Source organism: Taeniopygia guttata, chromosome 6 (assembly GCF_048771995.1).
Source record: "Taeniopygia guttata chromosome 6, bTaeGut7.mat, whole genome shotgun sequence".
Taxonomy (NCBI): domain Eukaryota; kingdom Metazoa; phylum Chordata; class Aves; order Passeriformes; family Estrildidae; genus Taeniopygia; species Taeniopygia guttata.
In genome coordinates, this window is record NC_133031.1 from 22,329,649 (window position 1) to 22,351,225 (window position 21,577).

General features: G+C 34.5%; 1 protein-coding gene across 8 annotated transcripts in view; it reads right to left on the bottom strand.

Moving 5' to 3' along the window:
- KNDC1 (kinase non-catalytic C-lobe domain containing 1) overlaps positions 1–21,577 on the bottom strand; it is a 56,194-nt gene continuing 34,617 nt past the window's right edge. Inside the window, exons 8-30 of one of the 8 annotated variants that reach the window (XM_030276169.4) lie at positions 20,530–20,601; positions 20,366–20,427; positions 18,033–18,191; positions 17,630–17,707; positions 16,919–17,009; positions 16,585–16,747; positions 15,642–16,486; positions 15,394–15,538; positions 13,760–13,851; positions 11,931–12,328; positions 10,061–10,154; positions 9,863–9,960; positions 9,375–9,586; positions 7,965–8,078; positions 7,424–7,571; positions 6,995–7,174; positions 5,761–5,976; positions 5,367–5,449; positions 3,917–4,067; positions 3,379–3,501; positions 3,219–3,278; positions 2,443–2,600; positions 1–2,156 (exon numbers count right to left, since the gene is read on the bottom strand). In XM_030276169.4, coding sequence (XP_030132029.4) covers positions 1,925–2,156; positions 2,443–2,600; positions 3,219–3,278; positions 3,379–3,501; positions 3,917–4,067; positions 5,367–5,449; positions 5,761–5,976; positions 6,995–7,174; positions 7,424–7,571; positions 7,965–8,078; positions 9,375–9,586; positions 9,863–9,960; positions 10,061–10,154; positions 11,931–12,328; positions 13,760–13,851; positions 15,394–15,538; positions 15,642–16,486; positions 16,585–16,747; positions 16,919–17,009; positions 17,630–17,707; positions 18,033–18,191; positions 20,366–20,427; positions 20,530–20,601 — 3,974 coding nt within the window. In that variant the 3' untranslated portion in view covers positions 1–1,924. Of the gene's footprint in view, positions 2,157–2,442; positions 2,601–3,208; positions 3,279–3,378; positions 3,502–3,916; positions 4,068–5,366; positions 5,450–5,760; positions 5,977–6,994; positions 7,193–7,423; positions 7,572–7,964; positions 8,079–9,374; positions 9,587–9,862; positions 9,961–10,060; positions 10,155–11,930; positions 12,329–13,728; positions 13,852–15,393; positions 15,539–15,641; positions 16,487–16,584; positions 16,748–16,918; positions 17,010–17,629; positions 17,708–18,032; positions 18,192–20,365; positions 20,428–20,529; positions 20,602–21,577 lie in introns of those variants that run through there. The other 7 variants (XM_072931149.1, XM_072931150.1, XM_030276171.4 and 4 more) reach the window with 7 other exon arrangements.

Genomic DNA, 21,577 nt, shown 5'->3' on the forward strand with positions numbered 1-21,577 from the left:
TGACTGGTAACTGTATAAAATGAATTTATTAAGATCATTTGATTAGCAAGTCTTGTGGAGTATTTTACATTAGTAAAACTTATGCTACTTAAAATTTTATTGTCGTTCAAAGGCAAGGTGTGGGTTTAAGCAAATGGTAATTTTTAATTGACAAAACCCCAAATAACTACTAACAAAACCAATTTTTAAAAATAAATGCATACAGATAGAATATGTGAAATGTATGTCTGAAGATAACGTTATTATTAACATTCTTAAATCATGAAGGTAGGAGGTAAATATTTAGTGTTTTCACATTTGACAATTTTTAGAGAAATAGCAACATGATTTACTTCCCTCAGAGAACGTCCGAATACTATAATTAATGACATGCTAAACCTACATATGGTAAATAAAATAAATCATATTAAAAGTAGAACAAAAGCAAGAAAACCCTGTTGAGGACCAAGTCCTTCAGTGTTTAAACCAATAAGAGCTAAAAGTTAGTAGTATTGTATTAGTAAGAAAAAGTAACAGTATTTAAAGGAAAGTACGGACACACTGTGTATTTACTGAGGAAGATGGGAGACGGTTGAGATGTAATATTACTGTTACTGACAAAGAAAAGGAAAAGCCTTCCTCTTATACATTGAGAAAGCTACAGTTTAGCATGTGCACATGCATTTCTGTCAAACACAACAGTACAACTGCAAAGTACCAGACATGTACACACTCCCATTTCTTACATTGCTATCCTTCTCTATCACTAACACTTGATGAGATACTTAGTTCACATCTGCCCTTCCCTTCTCTCAAAACATTTTTTTAACACAGTTCTAAGCAAATCGCTTTCAGAAGAGTGCTCAAGCATGTCTTACCTTACTTCTCATTCAACACTACCATTTCTCCTTCTGGTAGAAATACTTGTATTTTGAACTGATTTTAGCCTTAACATTCTGGCCCTGCATAATCCTGAGTAGCCCAACAAATTTTCTAGCAATAGCGACACATTTCATGGCCATTTAGAAGGTCTTGTAAGTATAAGCTCTATGAATAGGTTAGCACCACAGTTTTACAAGTTGCAGATCCAAATTTCACATGGTTATCTTGTATTGGATGCTGCTGGAGCACTGTGATCTACAAAAACAACCTCAGGAGCAAAAGCCATACTCAAATGTGCAGAGAGACATAAATTGGCAAAGTGACTCTTGTGCCAAATACAGATGAAAAAAGCAGTTTCACATTTACTGTCTTCACAATGCCAGGAGTGCAGAAGCAGAGCAATGAATTGCTAATACTTACATCCAGATCTTACTTTCATTTGGAAACAGGTTAGTCTGATGACTTTAATCAAACAATTAAAAAAAAAAAAAAAGTTCAAATATAGCATTCCTCTCCTTCTTTGGTAGGAGAAATAGACAGCCAATTATTTATGTCAGTTACAGTTTTCATAATACACAACATAAAAGCAAGACACACCAACAGTCAATGAATAGCAGAGGATCTGTGTTTCTGAATTATATGCACAATATATATATGACAGGATATAAGTGTACTGTGTTTATATAAAAATAGATTCAACAGTTAATGAACTATGTTTTGAACTCTCCTAGGCCAGCTTGGCAACAGAGGCTGGTATTTTTTAGATATTGGTTTCCAGGCTAATTAATTATTTATGCTAAAGAAGAGTAACAAAATTAATAAGCCTTTTCATCTATACTCTTTATCTCTGTTTTTATTCTTTTGATCTGCCATTCAGTTGCCAGTGATTCAAATCTCATAAGTCAGCATTTTGTAATTCCATGTTATGAAATACAACAATTTCAACTTGAGAAAGTATCTTATCTTGCTTCACTTAAGTATTTTCCTGGAATTAGGTCCAGTAGATGAAGTCAACTCAATCCAGTTTTACAGTATAGACCCAGAACAGAAGAAACATAAATAATTACTGAAATGTTGCTTTCATCCTGCGCAGTGTGTCCTGAATTTTTCGAGAATGTTTTTCTGCTGGTATCTGATGGAAGTTGGCACAGTTGTCAGCTGCCAAAGCAGAAATGTCTGCATCTTTAAAACGAGTTATTCTTTGTTTGAGGTAAGACTGCAGCTTGAAATCTGGTGCATATGTATAAGGATTCTCTTGAAAGGCATGAACTTGGCTCACAACTTTTGCAATATTTCTTGTAAGAGAATATAGTAAAAAAGATTAGTTTGTTTTGCTGATGATAAAAACAAAAGCATAAACAACAACAAAAACAAACAAACAAAAAACCCCAAAAAACTTAAAGGAAATTCAGAGGCATCCAACATTTTATTGTATTGTATATGTACCTCTAGTTACATGTCTAAACAAATTAAACTATTTGGACTGTTAATTGTGAAATGCTGCATTAGCTCTCATTGTCTCATTAGATAACAGTATAATGAAAAACATCGGTGATATATGCACAGAATTAAAATAATTACCTAAGTTTAGTCCACTTGTGAGCTCCATTTGTCATTGTGAATCCTCCAGTTTCAAGCTGCTGGACATGCATAGCCAAAACATGGGCTGACGGAATTGTTGGAAGAGTTTTGAATCTGTCTCCTTTCATCAGACATAAGCTGTCACTTTTTAAAAACACCTAGTGAAAAAATGCACACAGATTAATCTCACATTAAGTCTCGGGGAAGGTTTTACAAGTTCTCCATGTGCTTAACACTATCTATTTATTTGCCATGAATATTAACTTTTGGCACTGAAGTTGACGACAACACTATGAATTCATCTGATGGCAAACTTTTTAAAGTACACAAAGAAAGTAACTTTGATCAAAAGATATTTCGTACATAATTTCAATTACTCTAAATCACAGGCAAAACTACATTTTAAAACCTCAATGTTTCAAAATTGTACAGATCGATAAAAGAATGCCTATAATAAAATAGGCATTTAAGATTTTTCAGAACACATTAGAGCTGCAAAGCTTCTGCAGAAATTTTCTAACCCAATGTAGCATATCTAATGTTTGAGCTTGCTTTTGAAATTTTAATTTGTCACACAGGACACATGTTAACAAAATACTGAGATTAAAATTTATGTAAACTCTTGGATTAGCAGTAAAAAGTCTTCAATCAAATTAAACTCACAATTAAAGTAATAATTATAGTTTTCATCCTGCAGAGACACCCATTTAAGCAGATTTTGCACCTTCTCCAACCCCAAAGATGTAATTTTGCATTAAGAACTTACTATACTATACCTCAACAGCCTTGAGCTCCTCCATTATCTCAGCTACTTTTGCAGGTAGAATCTTCCAGGCCTTATAACAAAACAGAATATATATTTTTTTCACATTAATGTCTGCATTGGAATAAGATTATATTAAGCAAAATGGTTAGAGAACAGAGTCCCAAACTTACTGGCAACTGTCGTATAATAAGATTTTCCAAGCCTGCTAGGATTTGCATTGCAGTAGCAAAATTTCTTTGCTCATAGCAGCATTTTGCTATAAGAAGAAATTTTGATAACAAGCTCACCTGCCACTGGAAAAAAAATTAAGATATATAATATACATATATACACGGTAAATGTACAGAATAAAATTAAATGAGAAGGAAGAACAGCTATTTCCTTTTTCAATTTGTTATCAAAATTGCTGACTGTAGTAACATTTCCCTTCGCACAGTTTTTCCCTTCCTATTGCTCAGGTGTCCTTGAAGAAAGTGTGACCTATATTCCCCTCAGACAATCCATTTCTTACATTCTGTTAGATTTTGACACCTGCTACTAAAAAGCATCCAAGACCCTCCTTGTGACAACAAACCAAATTGTTAACTGACCACTCACAGGGTGAGTGTATTTCAGACTATTTCTTGCAGGTTTGATACATAACAAGTCATATATAATGACAAATACATAACTCTTTTGTAGTTAACAGTACAATGAACAATGACAAACCTTAGTCGTGTGACATGTTACAATTTCAGCAGCAACCCAGGTGCTGATACTGTCTGCATTTTTCAATAATTGCAGAAGGTACTGGTCTTGTATGCACTTCGACAGAAAAAGATTACAGACTTTAAATGAAACTGTCTCAGTAGAAACTGCCCTAAGGAAAATACAGAGAAAAAAAAAAAGGCAAAAATAATTCTGGCTGATACTGTATTTTTAAAGAAAACATTGATTGTGAAGATGTCAACTTCTAACCATTTAAAATAATTTTGCATTGCTTGGCATCTTGATTTTATACTTCATGGTGTATGTAGTGAGCCATGTTACTTTTTCTTCCTTATAATTACAAGGTAAGTATATCTGATTAAAAAAATAAGCTTATACAGAATACATTTCTGTACATAAAAACACTTTCACCACTTATTAGTGCATAATAAAAGCCCAGCCAATCTGACACACAATAACAGCCAGAAACCCAATCTCAAGAACTGCAGCCACATAAGAAATTGAGCCTGATATCAAGTGGCACCACACATGTCATTTCCCATGACTGAACCCCAAAATCTGTATAAACCAGGTGATCTAACCTTGGCCATTGAACAATCTGAGTTGCTTTAGACGTTCATTAGATTTCCTTAGAAGCAAAAATCTACCACAGGTAGTGCAATTAACAACTACTAATTAGAAGCTAACTGAATCCACTGAGTATCTAAGAAATAGACCATCATAAAAGTAATTAGGTCTATGTGGTTGGATGAAAACATTAATTACTGATGAGCAAATAATTTGAGTAGGTTGGCAATCACGCCAGTAACTATAGGAAAATTCCTCTATGCCTCTGAATACAAATAATTCATCTCGCTAACATACAGAAGGAACATTGTACAGAGAAGCTGTGGAGTCTCCATCCACCTTCAAAACCCAACTGCACACAACCCTGGGCAACCTGGTCCAGCTGACCTTGCTTTCAGCAGGGGGTTGGACTGCATATCCTGAGAGGTCCCTTCCAACCTCAGCTACTCTGTAAGACTGTAAATGTCTTTGAGATTTTATATACACATTCATGACCACAGATCTACTTTAGAACCCATGACACTTTTTTCCTGCCAAAAACTAAACCTTTCAAGAAACCCTCAAAACAAGTTATTAGAAATAAGAACTTTTATAGCGTCAACTCACTACAGACTTCAAAGAAATCACCTGGCAAATGTAGCCTTCCACATGCACATACATGCATATACATGCATGTGCACAGGTACATACCCATATCCTCATATGAAATATCCTGAAATTAAATAACCCATATAAACAGGCTACATAGCCTGTAAAAAAAAAAAAAAGTATTTAAATTGTTTCTCTGTTTCTGGCGGTATTAAAAGTGTAATGCTCTAAGTTATTGTGCATCAACAATAATTGATTGTGCAGAATTGAAGGGTAGTTAAAACAAGCAACTTACTTTGGCACAGCAACACATTTGTCTTTAACACCAAGTGCTCTGGAATTTAGGAAGTGTACTGGATGGCATTTATTAAATACTTCCTAAACAAAAAAGCAAGATATATCTGCTGTTAGTTCTAACAGTTATTTTAAAAATGCTAAGGATAAAAATGACAGAGTATGGTCCCCTCCCACCCCACCAGCATGAATTATGAGCATGATCACAGCCTAAGAATAGCATTAGATATTCTAAATTTTACTGTGGAGATTTCAAGAGAAAAATTGTAATTCAAAGTCTTTTAAAATAGTATGACATCAGCTTGAAACAAGGTTGGGAAATGGTACAGAAAGAAGAGAAGGAGTAAGAAGATAGATATTATTTGTACTTCTAAATAAACCTAAGACCGTTGTACCTGTTGCAGCAGTGTCAGCTGCCAGCAAAGCTGCTGGGCACTGCACTCCATCAAGAGAACTGGTCCCACTTCATCTGCTCTGGCTAAGGAGACTGAGGATTCTTCTGTGACACTGCTGCAGCAGGGCTTTGGCAAAACTGCTGAACCTGTGTGCAGTCGCTGTCTCTGATACTGTGCAACTGGTCCCATACCTTTGGATAGCTTCCAGTAGAAGTTCTGTAGAAAAAATAAACGTAAGGTTACAACTTCTTTAAAACAAACTCTTAAGTCTCCCCCTTGATGAGAGGAGATGCAAAACTCCTCAGCGAACCTTCAAGGTTAGCCCAGAACAAACTGGTTTACTCAACACTGCTATTTTAAGCTAATATAATATGCAGAGTGGATGAGTCTAAGCAGGAGGCTGCCAGATCTCAATCAACAATCAGTGTTTCAAACAAACCTTTGTCTATTCAAGCTTGCTGCTATAAAAGATTTTACTTCTTTTTGCTTAGAATCAAACATCCCTTTTCCAACAATTAGTTTTCCCTTCTTCCACTGTCCATTGTCATTATTGTGCAGTGACAATAAAATAAGTCCACATTCCTCTACTCTGTTTGCCCTTTCTTGGCTGAATCCCCAATATACCCATGGAATTGTGCACCTTCATCATGAGGCTGATGTTTAATTCAGCTTGCAAATTATTGATACATTTGACTTCCACACGTTATTTTGGTCACTCTGTAAAGAGATCTGTTTTGGGGAAAAGCCTGCAGTATGTTCTGGTTTCTGAGGCTGTAGAAGACAATAAAATAGTAAATACAGACAAAATTTCAGACAAGTCATTGCTACAAACTTTGAAGTTCTATTAGGGAATAGAACTTCTGCTAGTTCTAGCTCCTGCTGTTTTTTTTGTATTTATAATCTTACAAAGATGCCTAATAAAAAGCATTAATGGTTGAAAAGGGGGCAAAGGTTTCCTAATAACTATGAGCCACATGCTAGTGTCAACAGTGAAGAGTTCTACTCTCAAAATTTTGATTATCTGATCTGTGATTACTGAAACAGCTGTTAGGAGTTAAAACTTAAGATTATTGTCATGGTTACAGAACTGACTGACTTCCAAAACAAAATTTAAAATGCAGGTACATAATTCTTACTAAGTCGTTCTGGACTCTAAGTTGGACACTTCTGCTTTTGTCAAAACATAATATATGGAAATGTGCTCCATACACTGCAGTCTGAAGAAAAGACACACCTTTCTGGAAACATCTTCTGAGAGCTTTTTGCATAGGGAATGTAATGTTTTTCTGCCTTCCTCACTTTCCTCTTCACATTTGTGCACACCAGAGCACAGATCAGCACTGCCACTTTTCCTGGCAGAGGCATCCTCGAGCAGTGACAACAAGCGCTCCCCGTAGCCATTCAATGAAGCAACCTGGGAATGCAAAACAGGCTAACAGAACTCAATTTACCAGAAACTATAAGCAAGTTGCAATACAGTTTTAAGATTCTTATCTGTCCAAAACCAGGCATACTGAACATAGCTGTCAAATACAGCATTATTTTTCTTTTCTTTATTTCAGTTGTACTTAGAGCAGCTTTTTGTAATAACTGTTACATATCCCATAACTGACTTTTTTTTTTTTTTTTTTTTCTTAAAGGATCTACTGAAATTCTGAATTACCTTGGAAGAAATAAATTCTTTTAGGGTACCCAGAAGATCAGTGTTTGTTGCAAAGTCTACACTGTAACAGTCTTCAATCCATGCCTGCAGGATGTAGAAACTGCGGTTACATATTTTGGTAAGGGACGTGGAAGGATCCAGGCTTGCACTGGTGAGAAGAAAAAGAAACTTTACAAAATTGATATCCAATTCAAATTTAAAAATAAGCATTGACAAAACCCACAAGTTTTATTTGGTATTTAATGTAGTATCTTAAATTCCTAAATTTCATGTCTCTAGAATCCATGGCTCTATGGAAACAAAGCTGAAGTTGTAATTATTACCCATTAGTGGACAACTAGTAAAAGTGAGAAGCAGAACTAAGTAAGAGAAGTAAGCACATTGTCAGATGCAGCTCTTGCTCTCATTTCTTAAGAGAATCTTACAAAAACAAACATAAAAATTCATTTTAATTAAGCAGGACTTTTGAGAAACAGCTATTTGTTATTGGGAGGAAACTCAATTGTGTTTTGATAATGTTTTTCATGAGAATTTACTGTACCTGGATAAAGTGCTGCTGATTCTATCAAGAAGAAACTGCAAAAATTCTTCTTGTGTGCAGAAATAACGAAATGTGTAAAGAAACTGCTGCACATAACCTTCTAAAAAGGCATTTCTGTAAAGCACAAGAAAAACTTCAGACAAGCCAGAACACATCTGCAACTTGCATTCAAGTACAGCAACAGCAAAAAAATCCTCAAAATATCAATAACAGGCATTTTAAATTCTCAATCTCTTCATAAAACCTTGGTTATTTTAAAAATTATTTTTACACATCAAATACTGTGATTGCCAACTCTGAAAGCATAATTTGTTTTATAAAGAGTTTCTCTACTTTCAATTTTGTGAATAACCACTTTGACATTTCCATTATTAAGGCAAGTTGCAATCTAAATAGTATGGAAGAACTATTACATTTTCTTTTTTTTTTCCTATCATCTAACTTGACGCTGCTTTAAAGCATTTTTATTATAATAACAGCGTAAGAAGTAGATACATTAAGCAAGAAAATATTCCCTGTAGCTCTAATTAGAGGAGTAGCTACTTTAACAACTGAATACACTTATTATACACACACTAAAAATTAGGGCATTTTATTTTTTTATACACACACACTCTCAAGGTCTTAACACAGGTTAATTGTCTTTTCTCCCTATTGGCCTACAGCCGACCATGGAAGTTTGAGTTTGATGAATGTGGAAAGTCCAATTCCAAAATGTTTCCTTCACTTCGTGCAAAATATTAACTACCAGGAAAAGCAGCACTCAGTGTAACTGGGTCTCAAGAGTCAGAATGAAATGGGAGAAGTAACTGGGAGGAATTTGCTCCCTCTACAGTGGCTCAAGTCTGATGGAGCCTCTGGCAATTTCCATCCTTCACACTATTACAGCTTAGGTACCTTAAAACAACACTACCCTCACTGGAGTTGAGGGACACCTCTGTCCCCCTTTAAACCCTGAGATAAGCCTGCATCTTGATCAGTGCCAAGGACTGATTATTGGGGCAATAATCTGTAGAACTGAACCTAAACATTTTCATACCCAGACCTTATTAATAAGAATTACCAAATTATATGATTATATGCTTATCTGAAGAATTGTTGTACTGCTGGCAGTAACATAGTCTTGATTCCATGGCAACTATCAGAGCAAACCTCAAATAAGTAAAAGATAAAAAGTTCAAAATTGCTAGTTTTTTATTTATTATCAAATACTTATAATGAAAGCCAGCTGATCTTCTGACATTTTCATCTCCATTTCTGTAAATGAGTGTTCGCAGAAATAACACAAACTTGATAGAAGAGAGAATTATTAAATGTTGTGTAACTAGGATTTGTCACAGAGACAAGTTTTTCCTGATTTAGCAGCTATGCTTCAACCCCCTCCCAATTTATGTGTAACATAGACTATACCTAGAATATAAATAAGCCATCAAACCAAGTGGTGTTCCAGCCTGCAGAACTCTCACTCCGTTTTGATTGTTACACTGCTGTTTCTCGGTGTTATAGTAAAGCAGCAATGATGATTCATCCATAGGTGCCATGTCCATGGTGTCAGCTTTCCCATTGTGAATGACTGTAGGCAGCACACAGGATTCCACACCCCACTGCTCTGCATACATCATCTGCGCCAAGAAGCAAGGCCATGATAAAACAAGAAATTAAAGAGAAAAATTCACACAAAATGCAATCAATTTAAAGATAAATTGCATTTCATACAATCAATTTTTTTTTCAAGTAATACTAGTAGAAATTACCTTTAATAATTCTTTTGGATCTTACTTAATTTGGCAATTTGACACAAACCATTTCAAATTTCACATAGTGATCTGAGCAGCCAGTTACACTGATGCAGTAATGAAATGACGAAGGAAGCACAAGTGAAATAAAGTCTGACTTGCCTGCACATATTTCTTTACCAGTTCAAGAAACTGCACTTTTGATTTCATCTCCTGTAGCTGTCCTCTCAGTTTGGGCAACATAGATTTAGTTTCAGGACCTTTAGATTTAAAATGCATGGCATAAGAACATCAATGATTCAGGTTTACAGAGTAGGTCCTTGCAGCCATTTTATTACTGGCAAGTTGCTGTAATCTTACCTTTCCTCCTTCTTTCTTTCTGCAATAGTTTCTGGTAAAACTTTATGGTCTTTCTGTAATTTTTTGTCTCCATCATTAGCAATTGTTCTAGTTCCTATTTAAAAAGAAATAGGATTCTGATCAGAATTGTTAGCAGAAGGCAGTTCTAGTAAGAAAGTGAAGTTTTAGAGGATAATTATTTTATATGAAGAAGAAAGAACATCCAAACAGACAAGAATATGTTATTAACAATGAAAAACTATCTTTCATATCTGTGTTTACAGGCAAGATACAGCAGAAGTTACCTGTTCCCAGAAAAGCATTAGTGATGTCACAGTTCTACAAACTAAGAACTGGAGCAGGCTTGTGTATGATCAGACCGTGGAAGTTGGTCTGAATTTGTTCACACAAATATGTCTTTAGTTATAATTGCACTTATCTGGTTGTTTTCAAGAGCATTTTTAAAACATAAAATCAGAAGTAATCCAGAATTAAGATTTGTATGTTCTGAATTTAGTGCAGGCCCCAGAAACACTTTAAACAGCTGACCTATATTTGCAGCAAGAACTGAAAGTCTGACTGAAATCAATGGCTTCCAAACAAGTGTAAGTACATGATATTATACAACCAGGTCAGAAGGCAGACAAGAGAGCTGCTCTAGAAATAAAGGACATATAAATTTCAAAGTTCAACTTTCATATTTTCTATTTATGTATTTGAATTCAAAAAGTTGAAAAATTAAATTTCTATAGAATTATGTAACTTAAGCAATGAGTAGAAATGAAAGTCTCTCAGGCCCCTCAAAATATATAAATTCAAAAGTAAACATTTACATTTATAATTGTTTGCATATCAAAGGTTTCATTATTTTACCAGCCAGCAAAAATGGGCCATCCACTTTGGGTTCAGCTTCTGAATTATTATGAAACAACAAACATGATGTGTTTTGTGCTTTATAAAAGAGGTGACTTTTGCACTTGGGTCCTAAGTTAACTACCAGTGACCCAGTTACATGAAAAAGCATTTTAAATGCAGTGAGTTCACAGAATGCAGCAGACAACTCCCACAAGCAGAGTGATCAGAAAACACACAGCTCAGAGCTAACTTATCAAACAACAGATTGGTAAATAGGTTAGCTTTAATGGGATGGACTTGCTAGAAAATAATTTGAGCTTAAGAAAAACCTGTCACCATTTTTCAGAAAAGCTCAGAAGGTTTAACAACAAAGTTCATTAGCATAGAGTTATAAAAGCCCCCCGGATTTTAAAAGGTACCCCTACAGAGGCATTACATAGAGAACAGGAAAAGCACAGATTCTAATTGGAAGTTGCTCGCTTTTACTTTAAGATCTGCTTTTGCTTCATCAATTAAAACAAAATCAAGGTGATTAAGAGACTATGTAAACAGGAAGGGAATCAGAAGGACAAAGTAGTTTGTCCCCTAAAAAATCTGGGATGAGAAGCAATAAAGTCAGAGGCAAATTCCCTGTCTATTCCACAACATTTTCTGACTCAGGTCTAGAGCATAAAAAATTTTGATGAAGCTCTATGCCTGTGATGTGCTCCAGTCACAGTCATTCTTAGCTCTTTTCTACAGTACCACCACCATGGGGTTGGTGCAAAGGCCAGACAGTGCTTTTCCAGTTAACTTTAAGAAGAGAAAATGGGTTGTAGATTGGTGATTGCACATTTGTGTCACTGTGTTTTATTTTGGAATGCTATGCCTCTCCTGTGATTTATTGCTAAGACATGACAAATCCTGAGGATTTCAAACTGCTTAAGAGTCAATATTTAAAAAAATAAATGGTGTTTTGACTCACTTTAACAGAACAAATTTTATCACACTTTACCCAGCAAGATGTATCTTAATGATTTAAAATCAATGTACTTACCACTTTTTTAGCATCTATATTTTGTAACTCACTCGATTTCTGCTTTCCAAGGTTTTTCAAGTAACTATGAACTTCTGAATCAAAACATTCAGCTCCATAAAATGCACTGCTCCAACCAGGACTACAGCCACAAAAGTCAGGGAGATTGGGAGATGCCAGGTAGCCGTTTCCAGCTGTCTTTATCATGGCCTGTTCCTCTGAAATTGCATTTATTTCTGCAAAGCCTGGACCACAGCCGTTCCTTTGCAAATACTGTTGCTCTTTTGCTATGGGGATTGTACTCTGCAGAGTCAATTCATTTTTGATATTATCCAAAGGTGACTCATCAAAATCCATTTCAACTACTGATGTTTTTATCACAGGCTCAGCCTTCACATCAAAGTCTGCTTCCTCTTTTCCTAAAGAAGGTATGTAGAGGAAAAGAAATAATTGTCACGTGTTGTAATCCATGAACATGACACATACAAAACACTATTATGAGACTATCTAAATGCTCTAACAGTGGGTTTAGATGCTTATTGTGAGTTTACATTTTTTTCTCAACTACAGAGTGTGAAATGATAAATGTTAAAAACATTTCAGAACTATTAAGCAATAGTTAAACAATACATTTCTGAAAAGCACAAAGTATTTTCCATGCATATGCAACAAGCATTTAAACAACACTGAGAAACTTTAAAACAGTAGTTAAATATGTCAGATCTACGCACACAGTGGTAAAATGTTTAGCTTTTAAGTTTTTTTTCCATCCGTAAGTCTTGAATCTTTTCATTCCATACAGAGAGGGCAAGAATACTTGATATAGCCAATAGATGTTAAACTTTCTACTCCTACAGGACTCAATCCACTGAGTCATGATGGGACTTTTTTCAGTTGTAACAACTACTACCAGCCTTCAGAGACTGAGGTGACAGTCAAAGGTTGGTGTAATGCTGACAGGACCATTTATACCTGCCAGAAGTCTCCCTTTTCACTTGAGCAACCCTCCAGGGCTTAGATATGCCACCTTGGAGTCAAACAAAGTTAATTTCCTGGTGCAGAGAAATCACACACTCCATGGTAAAGTCTGGCTCTACATTTGCAATCATTCTGAACCAAAATGGAAAACTGTAATATTGAATAACAGCAGCCAAGTGAAAAATTACATATTTATGTTTTGCTATAAAAATGAACAATACAAGTGTATAAGCCCTTCTGTAAAGCACACACATTTTCACTTTGCTCAAAACAGAGAAGTAACCAAGTTTAAATGCTGAAATTTCGATGAACTACCTTGGAAAAAACCTCACACTGATAAAACAGCAACCAAATAGAAGCTGTCCATCAATGCACCAAGCCTAGAAAGGGTAATGGTTTTGTTATAATATTAGGATTCATCAGTCTCAGCACAGTTTTGAGTTCAGTTACTGAAAGATAGATATTTTTTAAACTTTCAATCTCAAAGTGTGTCAGGAGAAATGTAAAACCCAAACTGAAGCAGTATAAATAAACAATCCACTTATATAGTAAACACTAGAATATCTACTCAAACACAAGAAAATCACACATAGCAGTTACCATCCTTAGGGTTTTCAACAGAGACATCTGTTTAAATAAAAGTAAGTAAAAGTAAATGACATCCCACAAAATAACTCTGGGTCATATGTAAGCTTTATAGAAAAGATATATATGTCTTTAAGGTATTGATAATGTTCAGATTCAAATGAAAATGTCTGTAACTGCTAAAGAAGAGTGCCTTTCTGAAGAAACAAGCAAAGTGTCTCAAAGCCTCTGTCATTGATAGATTCCCAGCACTCACAAAGATCTAGAAACACGAAGTCCCTTCTCACCCTCTGTCTGATCACTGCTTGCCAAAAAGTTTTCAGATTTCTTCACATCTTGGAATATATTGTTGCATTTTGCTTCATCTTCCTCAGTGATGCTGCAAACACAAGGTGACTAGGAAAAATTATATTTCCTATACTTTTAAATTTACATCAGTAAAATGAAATCTTACAAGTGACTCTATCATGCACATAAAAACTTCATAGCATTTATACAATTCCTAAAGTTTTCATGTTCACCTGCAATTATTTTACAAGAAAAAAAAATGTTCAAATGGCTATTCAAGCACAATAGGATAGAGATTTTCCTGTACAGCATTTGGCAAAACTGCAACAAGAAGGATCAGAGCACACATAGACAGAATGCATAACTACAGACTGCAAGTTACTGTAGTGGGTTTTTCACTCAGGACTCAGCCTCTGGATAAAACTGACTCTAAGTCATCCCAAGTTAGAGTCATAATCATAATTGCAAGTCAAAGAAGCTAACACTGAAAAACTGCTATAGTCTTTGTCAAACTGATGTCAAATAAGCAGCGTCTGAGAGACATTTTAAGACAGGGCTTGCTAAAAGCTGTAAAAGCTAGACCTGCATTTTTCTCTGGATAATAAATTATGATCTCTCACTGTCAAAAACTACTTTGTAACAAAAGTTCATATACAGGATAACCCTTCATACATCTCAGTAATTCAGCTGCAACAGCTCAGGTTTCTCTTAGCATATCACTGAATTTTGGGGAACTAAGGCCTAACTACCAACCAATTTTCACCATCTCCTTAAAAATCCAAACTCAAATGGGAAACAGGCCATTATACTAAGGTTGGGTATTTGGAGGTCATAATCTGTTATCTCTGAAATTTGCTGTAAGGATTATACACCTTTCAACAATGAAGTTTTTCTAAACTGTATCTACTAAACTTCTTTGTCAAAACTTGAAATTTGTAGTTCCAAAAACTCCCAAATTAACTCTGACATAAACTGATCACATTTTTCAACAGTCTTCAGCAAGACACTTCTACAAAAGTGTGCTACATTTGGAGGCTGCAGTAAAATAAGAATTTAAAAATTGTTTTTCAGGTAGATACACATGTCAGTGAAAATTAAATAAGAAAAATGAGAAATAAATTTAGCTGGTTTTTGTCACCTAACAGGCTACTTACAAAACACTGCTAGGAGGAACACTGAGTCAAATCAAGCCAGTTAAACTAATAATTTCTAGCAAAGCTTAATTAATTTCCTTTTTCTTGGGTGTGATTAGAACACATGATGTATAAAGAACTAACACCAAGCAGAATAAACAAACTGAACAATATACTTCTAACTAAACAGTCTCCTTCTAACAAGACTATGAGGCTCTCCATCATTGATCAGGTTTAGGTTTCCATTAATTGATCAGAATTGGGTTTCCATTATTCAGCTATTCTAAGATGGAGTTACAGAAAAGGGTGGTAGTAAATAGTTTTGACTGAACGATTAAGGACTATTTGCCATGGAGAAAGCTTTGAAAAGCCTCAAATTGTGAAATTATCAGTTTACAGGAAGTATGAATACCTGAAGAGAAAACATGTATTCTTTCCTGCTTCTAGTAGGGATAAAAGCATTATATTCAAATATAAGGTCAAAGCTGAAAACCACCTACCATAAATGTGAAGATCTTCCTCCATTTACTACCTGATAGAGATTCTCCAGTAACTTTTCATCCCAGTAGAGGTCACAAAACTTCTCACAAATTCTATCAGAGAACATACCAAACTTAATTCCCTTTAAGTTTAAAATGAAGTTACCTTGTTTAAAATAAAAAGAACAGAAACAAATGAGGGAGAAAAAAATTAATAGCAATATTCTTACAAATCAATGATAATAACATACAGAAGAAAATGGACATACCCATATCAAAAACTTCAGCTCCATTCTCTAAATAACCATCAAACGCAAACTCCTCTTGTATAAGATGAATCACTTCCTGTAGTAAAGTGTCACTTGTTGTGTTCTGATGGGGCAGGACTTCATCACTGAAGAAATTATAGCTGTCTTTACTCACTGAAGTACATGGTGTGTGTTCTTGTTCAGTGAAAAAACTGTCTATGCTGGTAGCACACTCAGTTTCTTGGCAGTTGGTTTGAATAATTGGGCTACTTTTATCAGACTGGTTCTCTGTGTTAGTAGTCTCATGACTTTGCACATTGTAAAGGGAGGCATCATTTTCTGCTTGCATGCTCATTTTATAGCTTGCAATAGTACTGGAAAGTAGCACTGGCAAACTGCGATAGCAATCATAAGCAATTCTTGAGTGAAGAAGCTTATTTGGTATTGGCTCTGATACAGCCAAATGTACTGGTACAAACGTCAGAACTCTTTTTTCTGAGTCCTGTTTGAGAATGATGTTATTTATATGAAGAAAATTAGGAGATGTAGGACAAGCTAAAGAGCTGGAGGGATCTTCAGATGGAATGCTTTTCTCTTGCAGAGCCTGTGAGGAATCAGATGGTGATGGTAATGTAACTGTAGAAGCAAACATATTGCCCGAGTTTTGCTCTTCTGAAGACATCTGGAATGAGTGGCTTGGAACTTGTAAATCACACTCAGGTGTTTCAGGTACAGTTTCAACAACACCTGTATCCTCAATACCACAGTTTTTGGAGTCTCCTATATACACTGATTTGTTGTGGTCCATACGTTTTTCTTTCCTTGTCTCTTTCTTGCATTGGGCAAAAACTGGTGTTTGAACCTCTCTGAAAAAAAAACCACAAAGATTTTTTTAAAGGAAAATTCAAATAGATTTAACAATCATATTTAACATTTAACTTATTCTGCTTTAGGATATACTAACTTTATTATATTTGCATCTTGTTGCAAAATAATAGGCTTAAAGTGAGTTGCAGGAGAGGTGAATGCCACAGGTAATGTTGCTTTCTCACAATTAAGTGAAATCTGGCATGGTACTGGTCCTTTAACTGCAACAAGTTTACTTTCACTGGTAAAAGGCACAAATCCTAAAAGCAAAAACACAGAAAGATGATAAAGATGTAAAATATAAATGTAAACTAAGTAACAATCAATTTAGACAGAAAAACAATTGCATATTGGACTGAGAAAATCTTATGTGGAGAACTGAACTAGAGAATACTAAACCAGAGTAAACATGTCAGAACCTGACTGCTTACCTAGACTTGACTCTGAAGGGTCCATTTCATATTTTTCATTTTTAAATTTAAAAGTGATGTGATCTTGAGACAAGACTTCTTCCTCAACAGCCTAACAATAAACATTGAAGCCCAAATTGATGTTATTAGCATTTTCTTTTTCAAATTCTGCTCAGCACATTATTTTTAAAAATCCCAATCCTTATATACACCTTGAATATTGCAACAACCTAGTCATGCCAAGGTGAGGAATTAAAAAAATTACATAAAGAAGTCTAAGGACTGGTAGAATTGTTTAGAAATCTTGATAACTTGGCACTCAAAGTTTTGAATAAACTCAGTTTCAGGGATTGACTGAATCCTGTATGCATTATATAAACACATTTGAAACACAAACAGAACCCAACAATTATATATTATTTTCTTCTGTGGTGTGGTAAATAAAAAGAGAGATTATGAAATTAGTTACTTGTTCTTCACCCATATAGAATGTGGAGTCAGAGCATCACAATCTGTGGAGTGATCACTCCAGCAGCAAGAACTAGGAAAAGGCAATACTTACAGACTATTTGAAAATACATTAAATAGACCAAAACAAAACAACCAAAAAATCGCACCAACAAAACCAAACCCAAAATCTAGCTACACTTGCAGGCAACAAAATCTTAGTGGAATACATTTACAGAATTAATTGAAAAAACATACAAAATTAAAGAAAGGTGGCACTCTTACCTTAAAGATGGGTTTACCCAATAATGTCAAGATATTTTTGCTGTTTATACCTTGTTCAAGTAAATAATGACTGCATGTCTAAAAAAAAAAAATTGTAATTTTCAGTCAGTAGATAAGTTTTCAATCAAGTGAGGTATTCTTGGAAAAGGACAAAGTCAAGATAAATAGTCAATTAGAAGTAATCTAAGTTTAGGAAGTCTTATGAACCTTGTCCAAGTACCTTGATAATTCCAATATAAATTAAAAACACGTCCCTCTGTGTCTCTAAGGAGGTAACTTTAAAAGCAAAACTCAAAGTGACTGGTTATGATTTAACTAGGTATCAGTCTATTACAAGTATTAAGTTATTATTTTGATGTTAAAACACTGAAATGAGACTTTAGACACAACTAAATCTAGTAACCTTAATTGCAGCGGTTAGAGAAGGTCTTTCTTCAGGGTTTTTTCTTGCCATATCCAGAAGTAGTTTTTTAAATTTTCTTGGCAATACTACTTTGTGACTCAGTGGAACACTGTATTTTGCAGCCATCCACAGAACTGCAGCAACACCATAAACAAAGACCTATTGGTATAATGTAAGACATAAGAAAGATTTAAACAGACTAAAAAAAGCCTCCACTTCAAAAACAATTCCAGCAAATTATCAAAAAAATTCCAATTTCCTGCCAAAAAGAAAAAATAATACTAGAGATTTTAATGTACAGATTACATTTGGCTTTTGAGGGTGCTGATGAAAATCCCAGTCCATTTCAAAATCTGGTTGTTACGCATGCAGGGCCAAAAACAGCAGCTATTTTTCTACTGCTGGAGTAATAGACATTAATTGTCTTATTCTTCACCTAGGAAAAAAGTATTTTAGAACCATTTTGAAGAATTCCTTTCCCATGTAAAAAAGATTGCTGAAAGCTTCAGAGTTCTACCATAAAACGTGGCCAGCTGCAATTTACTTAAAAAAGGTCATGATAATTCAGCAAGTAAGTGGCACACAGTGATTACACACTAGTCAGCACAAGTCATATTTTACAGAGAAGATTACACCTGTCAGAAGAATGAGGCACTGCATATTTATTTTAGCAATTATTGTGCTACCTGCAGCTAGACCAATTGAAGTTGCCCCAATGACGGAACTTGAAAAGTTCTTGGTCTTTACCAGCTTTCTTGTTTCATTGGAAGAATTACAATTTTCAGAGTCAGATTTAGTACACTTAATGCTTAGTTTTCATATGTTAGCATGTACTATTAATGCAATTTTAAGACATTTAAAGCACTACTTTACATTGCCTCTGAAAGATATTACAAAAGCTCAATGGACAAAACCCTAAGCACAGCAGAAAACAATGTGTTCTCATAAAACAATGTTTTCTGGCACTCTTTTGAGTAAAGTGAACAGTAATGAACAAAACATAACAAGTTCATTATAAACAAAATAATCTTCTGAATAGTTCCACTTGAACCATTGAACAAAAGCTACTAATAGGTACAAAAACAGCTGAAATGGAGAAAGCAGCTAAATCAAAACAAAAATAATTTTCTTCCCCTTAGGTTTAGAACTCCAAGATTACTCTAAATTTATTTAGGAAAAAATTCCCATCCAAGTCATCAGAACCTTCAAAGAAAGTTCTTTTTACTGTTACTGTGACTGACACTACATAGTCTTCATTCCCATACCATAAACTGAACTGAATGTTCATAACTAGAAAGTTATACTGCCATCAGGAAAAAGACAAGAGAACCCCATCAGCTTATTCTATATGTAATAGAATAATTTTTGTAGAAAAACAAGAAAACACATTGCTTATGATATTCTAAAGAAAACAAAGTATAAAGACTTTAGGATTATTCATTTCTACTGTCTGGTGAAACTGCTGTATTGTATTTCAGGGTTAGTCTAAGCTTCTGAAGCCTTTGAAAAACCTGCCCATTGGATCAGTTTAAGAAATTTAGGAAAGATATAAACATATTTTCTACTTACAGATAGCTTTACAGAAAATTTTATTTTTTTAGTAGACTTTTATGAGCTTTTATTTTTTGATTAATGATTCTATGTCTAATTCCAAAGAACTCATGTGACACAAGGTATATATTAGCTAACCTCTTTTCTTGTTACATAACAGAAAGGTACTGTAAATTCTGTTCCCTTGACTTTTAAGATCACTGTGGTACAGTTTGCAATTCAAAAGTAATTGCAGTGGAGACACATTCACCTGCTATTTGACATTTTTATTATCTTTGCTCTAAAAGCTCCTTATGTTTTTTATCTATAGGAAAAAGCTCTAAGAAAACTGTATTGGAAAAAGACATAATTCATAATGTTTCCAAAGAAAAAACATGCTGATAATGATATTTTTATCCAGTCTTCTACGTGTGAATAATGTTTGGGCTTTTGCCCAGATAGTCTAAGTTAATGATCTTACTGTGACCTTCAGAATGTGGAAAAATTACTTAAAAGCCTGTCTTGCTGCTAAAAAACTGAAAATAATTAAGTCTTATGGAAAACCGTTGAATAACAGATTTTTGGCAGTTCTCCAAGAATTCTGGAAGGAAAAACTATAGAACCAACTAATTTAATGAGAGATCAATATATCAAAATTGTCCCACAGATAACCGAGAAACGTTGGGCAAAAAGAGAAATATTAACACAACCTTAGAAGAGTTTAGCTTTCTTCTCCAACTAGCAGAGGGATAAAACTGTCCTTTGATAAAATACAAAGTAATCTACATAACCTATCACATTACCTTCTCAGTATCCACATCCTCTTCTTCAATTTCAGGAGCTAAATAAAATACATCACAAGATTCTAAACAAGAAAAGAAATCAGAAACAAAAGGTAAGATGATAGCTTTCTTCTCCACTTCCCCTGAAAAGAAATAAAAGCTGAACATGCAATCTCTTATTTTACCTTCAGCTTTTGGAGCAGCAAAGAGGATCCTTCCATGGCAGTCAATCAGCACAGAGTCCAAACATAAGACCACTGCAAAAAAGAAAAAAAAACCACAAAAGGGCAAGGCATAATAACTATCTGTTCTTGTAGCTATTTAGCACTAATAAAAATAAACAATTTTAACAAAGAATTTACAGTGTCAGAAATTACCCTAAAATAAATGAAGCTTTAAATAACATTTATGCTAGAACAGACACAAGCCAATAAAGAGACAATAGCTGTGTAATTACCCAAAGCAATTTCTGCAGAACAAAGACAAGAAATTGGAAGTTTATTCCCTTTATACCCAGCACTGAAAAGGAAGGTCAAGAAAGACACAAAACAAAAAGGAATAAATATAATAGGTAGATATACTCTACTCTAGATAGCCATTTTATCTAAGAATTTAAGTATCTCTTCTCTTCTCCTCCTTCAACCCCACAAAAATAGAGGGTCATCATCTGGAGAAAGCTGACATACACATGGCCAGATCCAAAACTCCTCTGAGTGCAACAGGATATGCAGTCCAGTTTTTCATAAATAGTTTTAATTACACTTTCTCAGTGAAGAAATGTTACATAGGTCAGTATTTGGAAGGCCATGAAATTTTCCATTGTTAAAAAAGAAATAATGGATTTCTAAAACTACTTTAAATTATCTGAGGTCTTCAGAAACATGACATTAAGATAATGAGATCACATCATATAAATTTGGTGTTGAAAATCTTGTGGCAAAATTGTGTCTATCTGTTTGCTAATTTCAAAGGACATTTTAATTTAATGTGTTTTAATATATTAAGCCAACTAGCCAGTAAGTAGTCCTCTTGAAGTCCAACTGTAGTCCTCTATTTCTAGACCATCAAATGCAGTTTTCTTACTTAAAACTAAGTACTGGAAGAATAGATTCTTCAACTGAATAAGAGATTAAAACATTAAATGTAACTATGAAATAAGATATTAAAAAAGTCTACGAGACACACAAATATTAATTCGTTAATAAATAATTAACTGAAGAGGTCTAAGAGGAA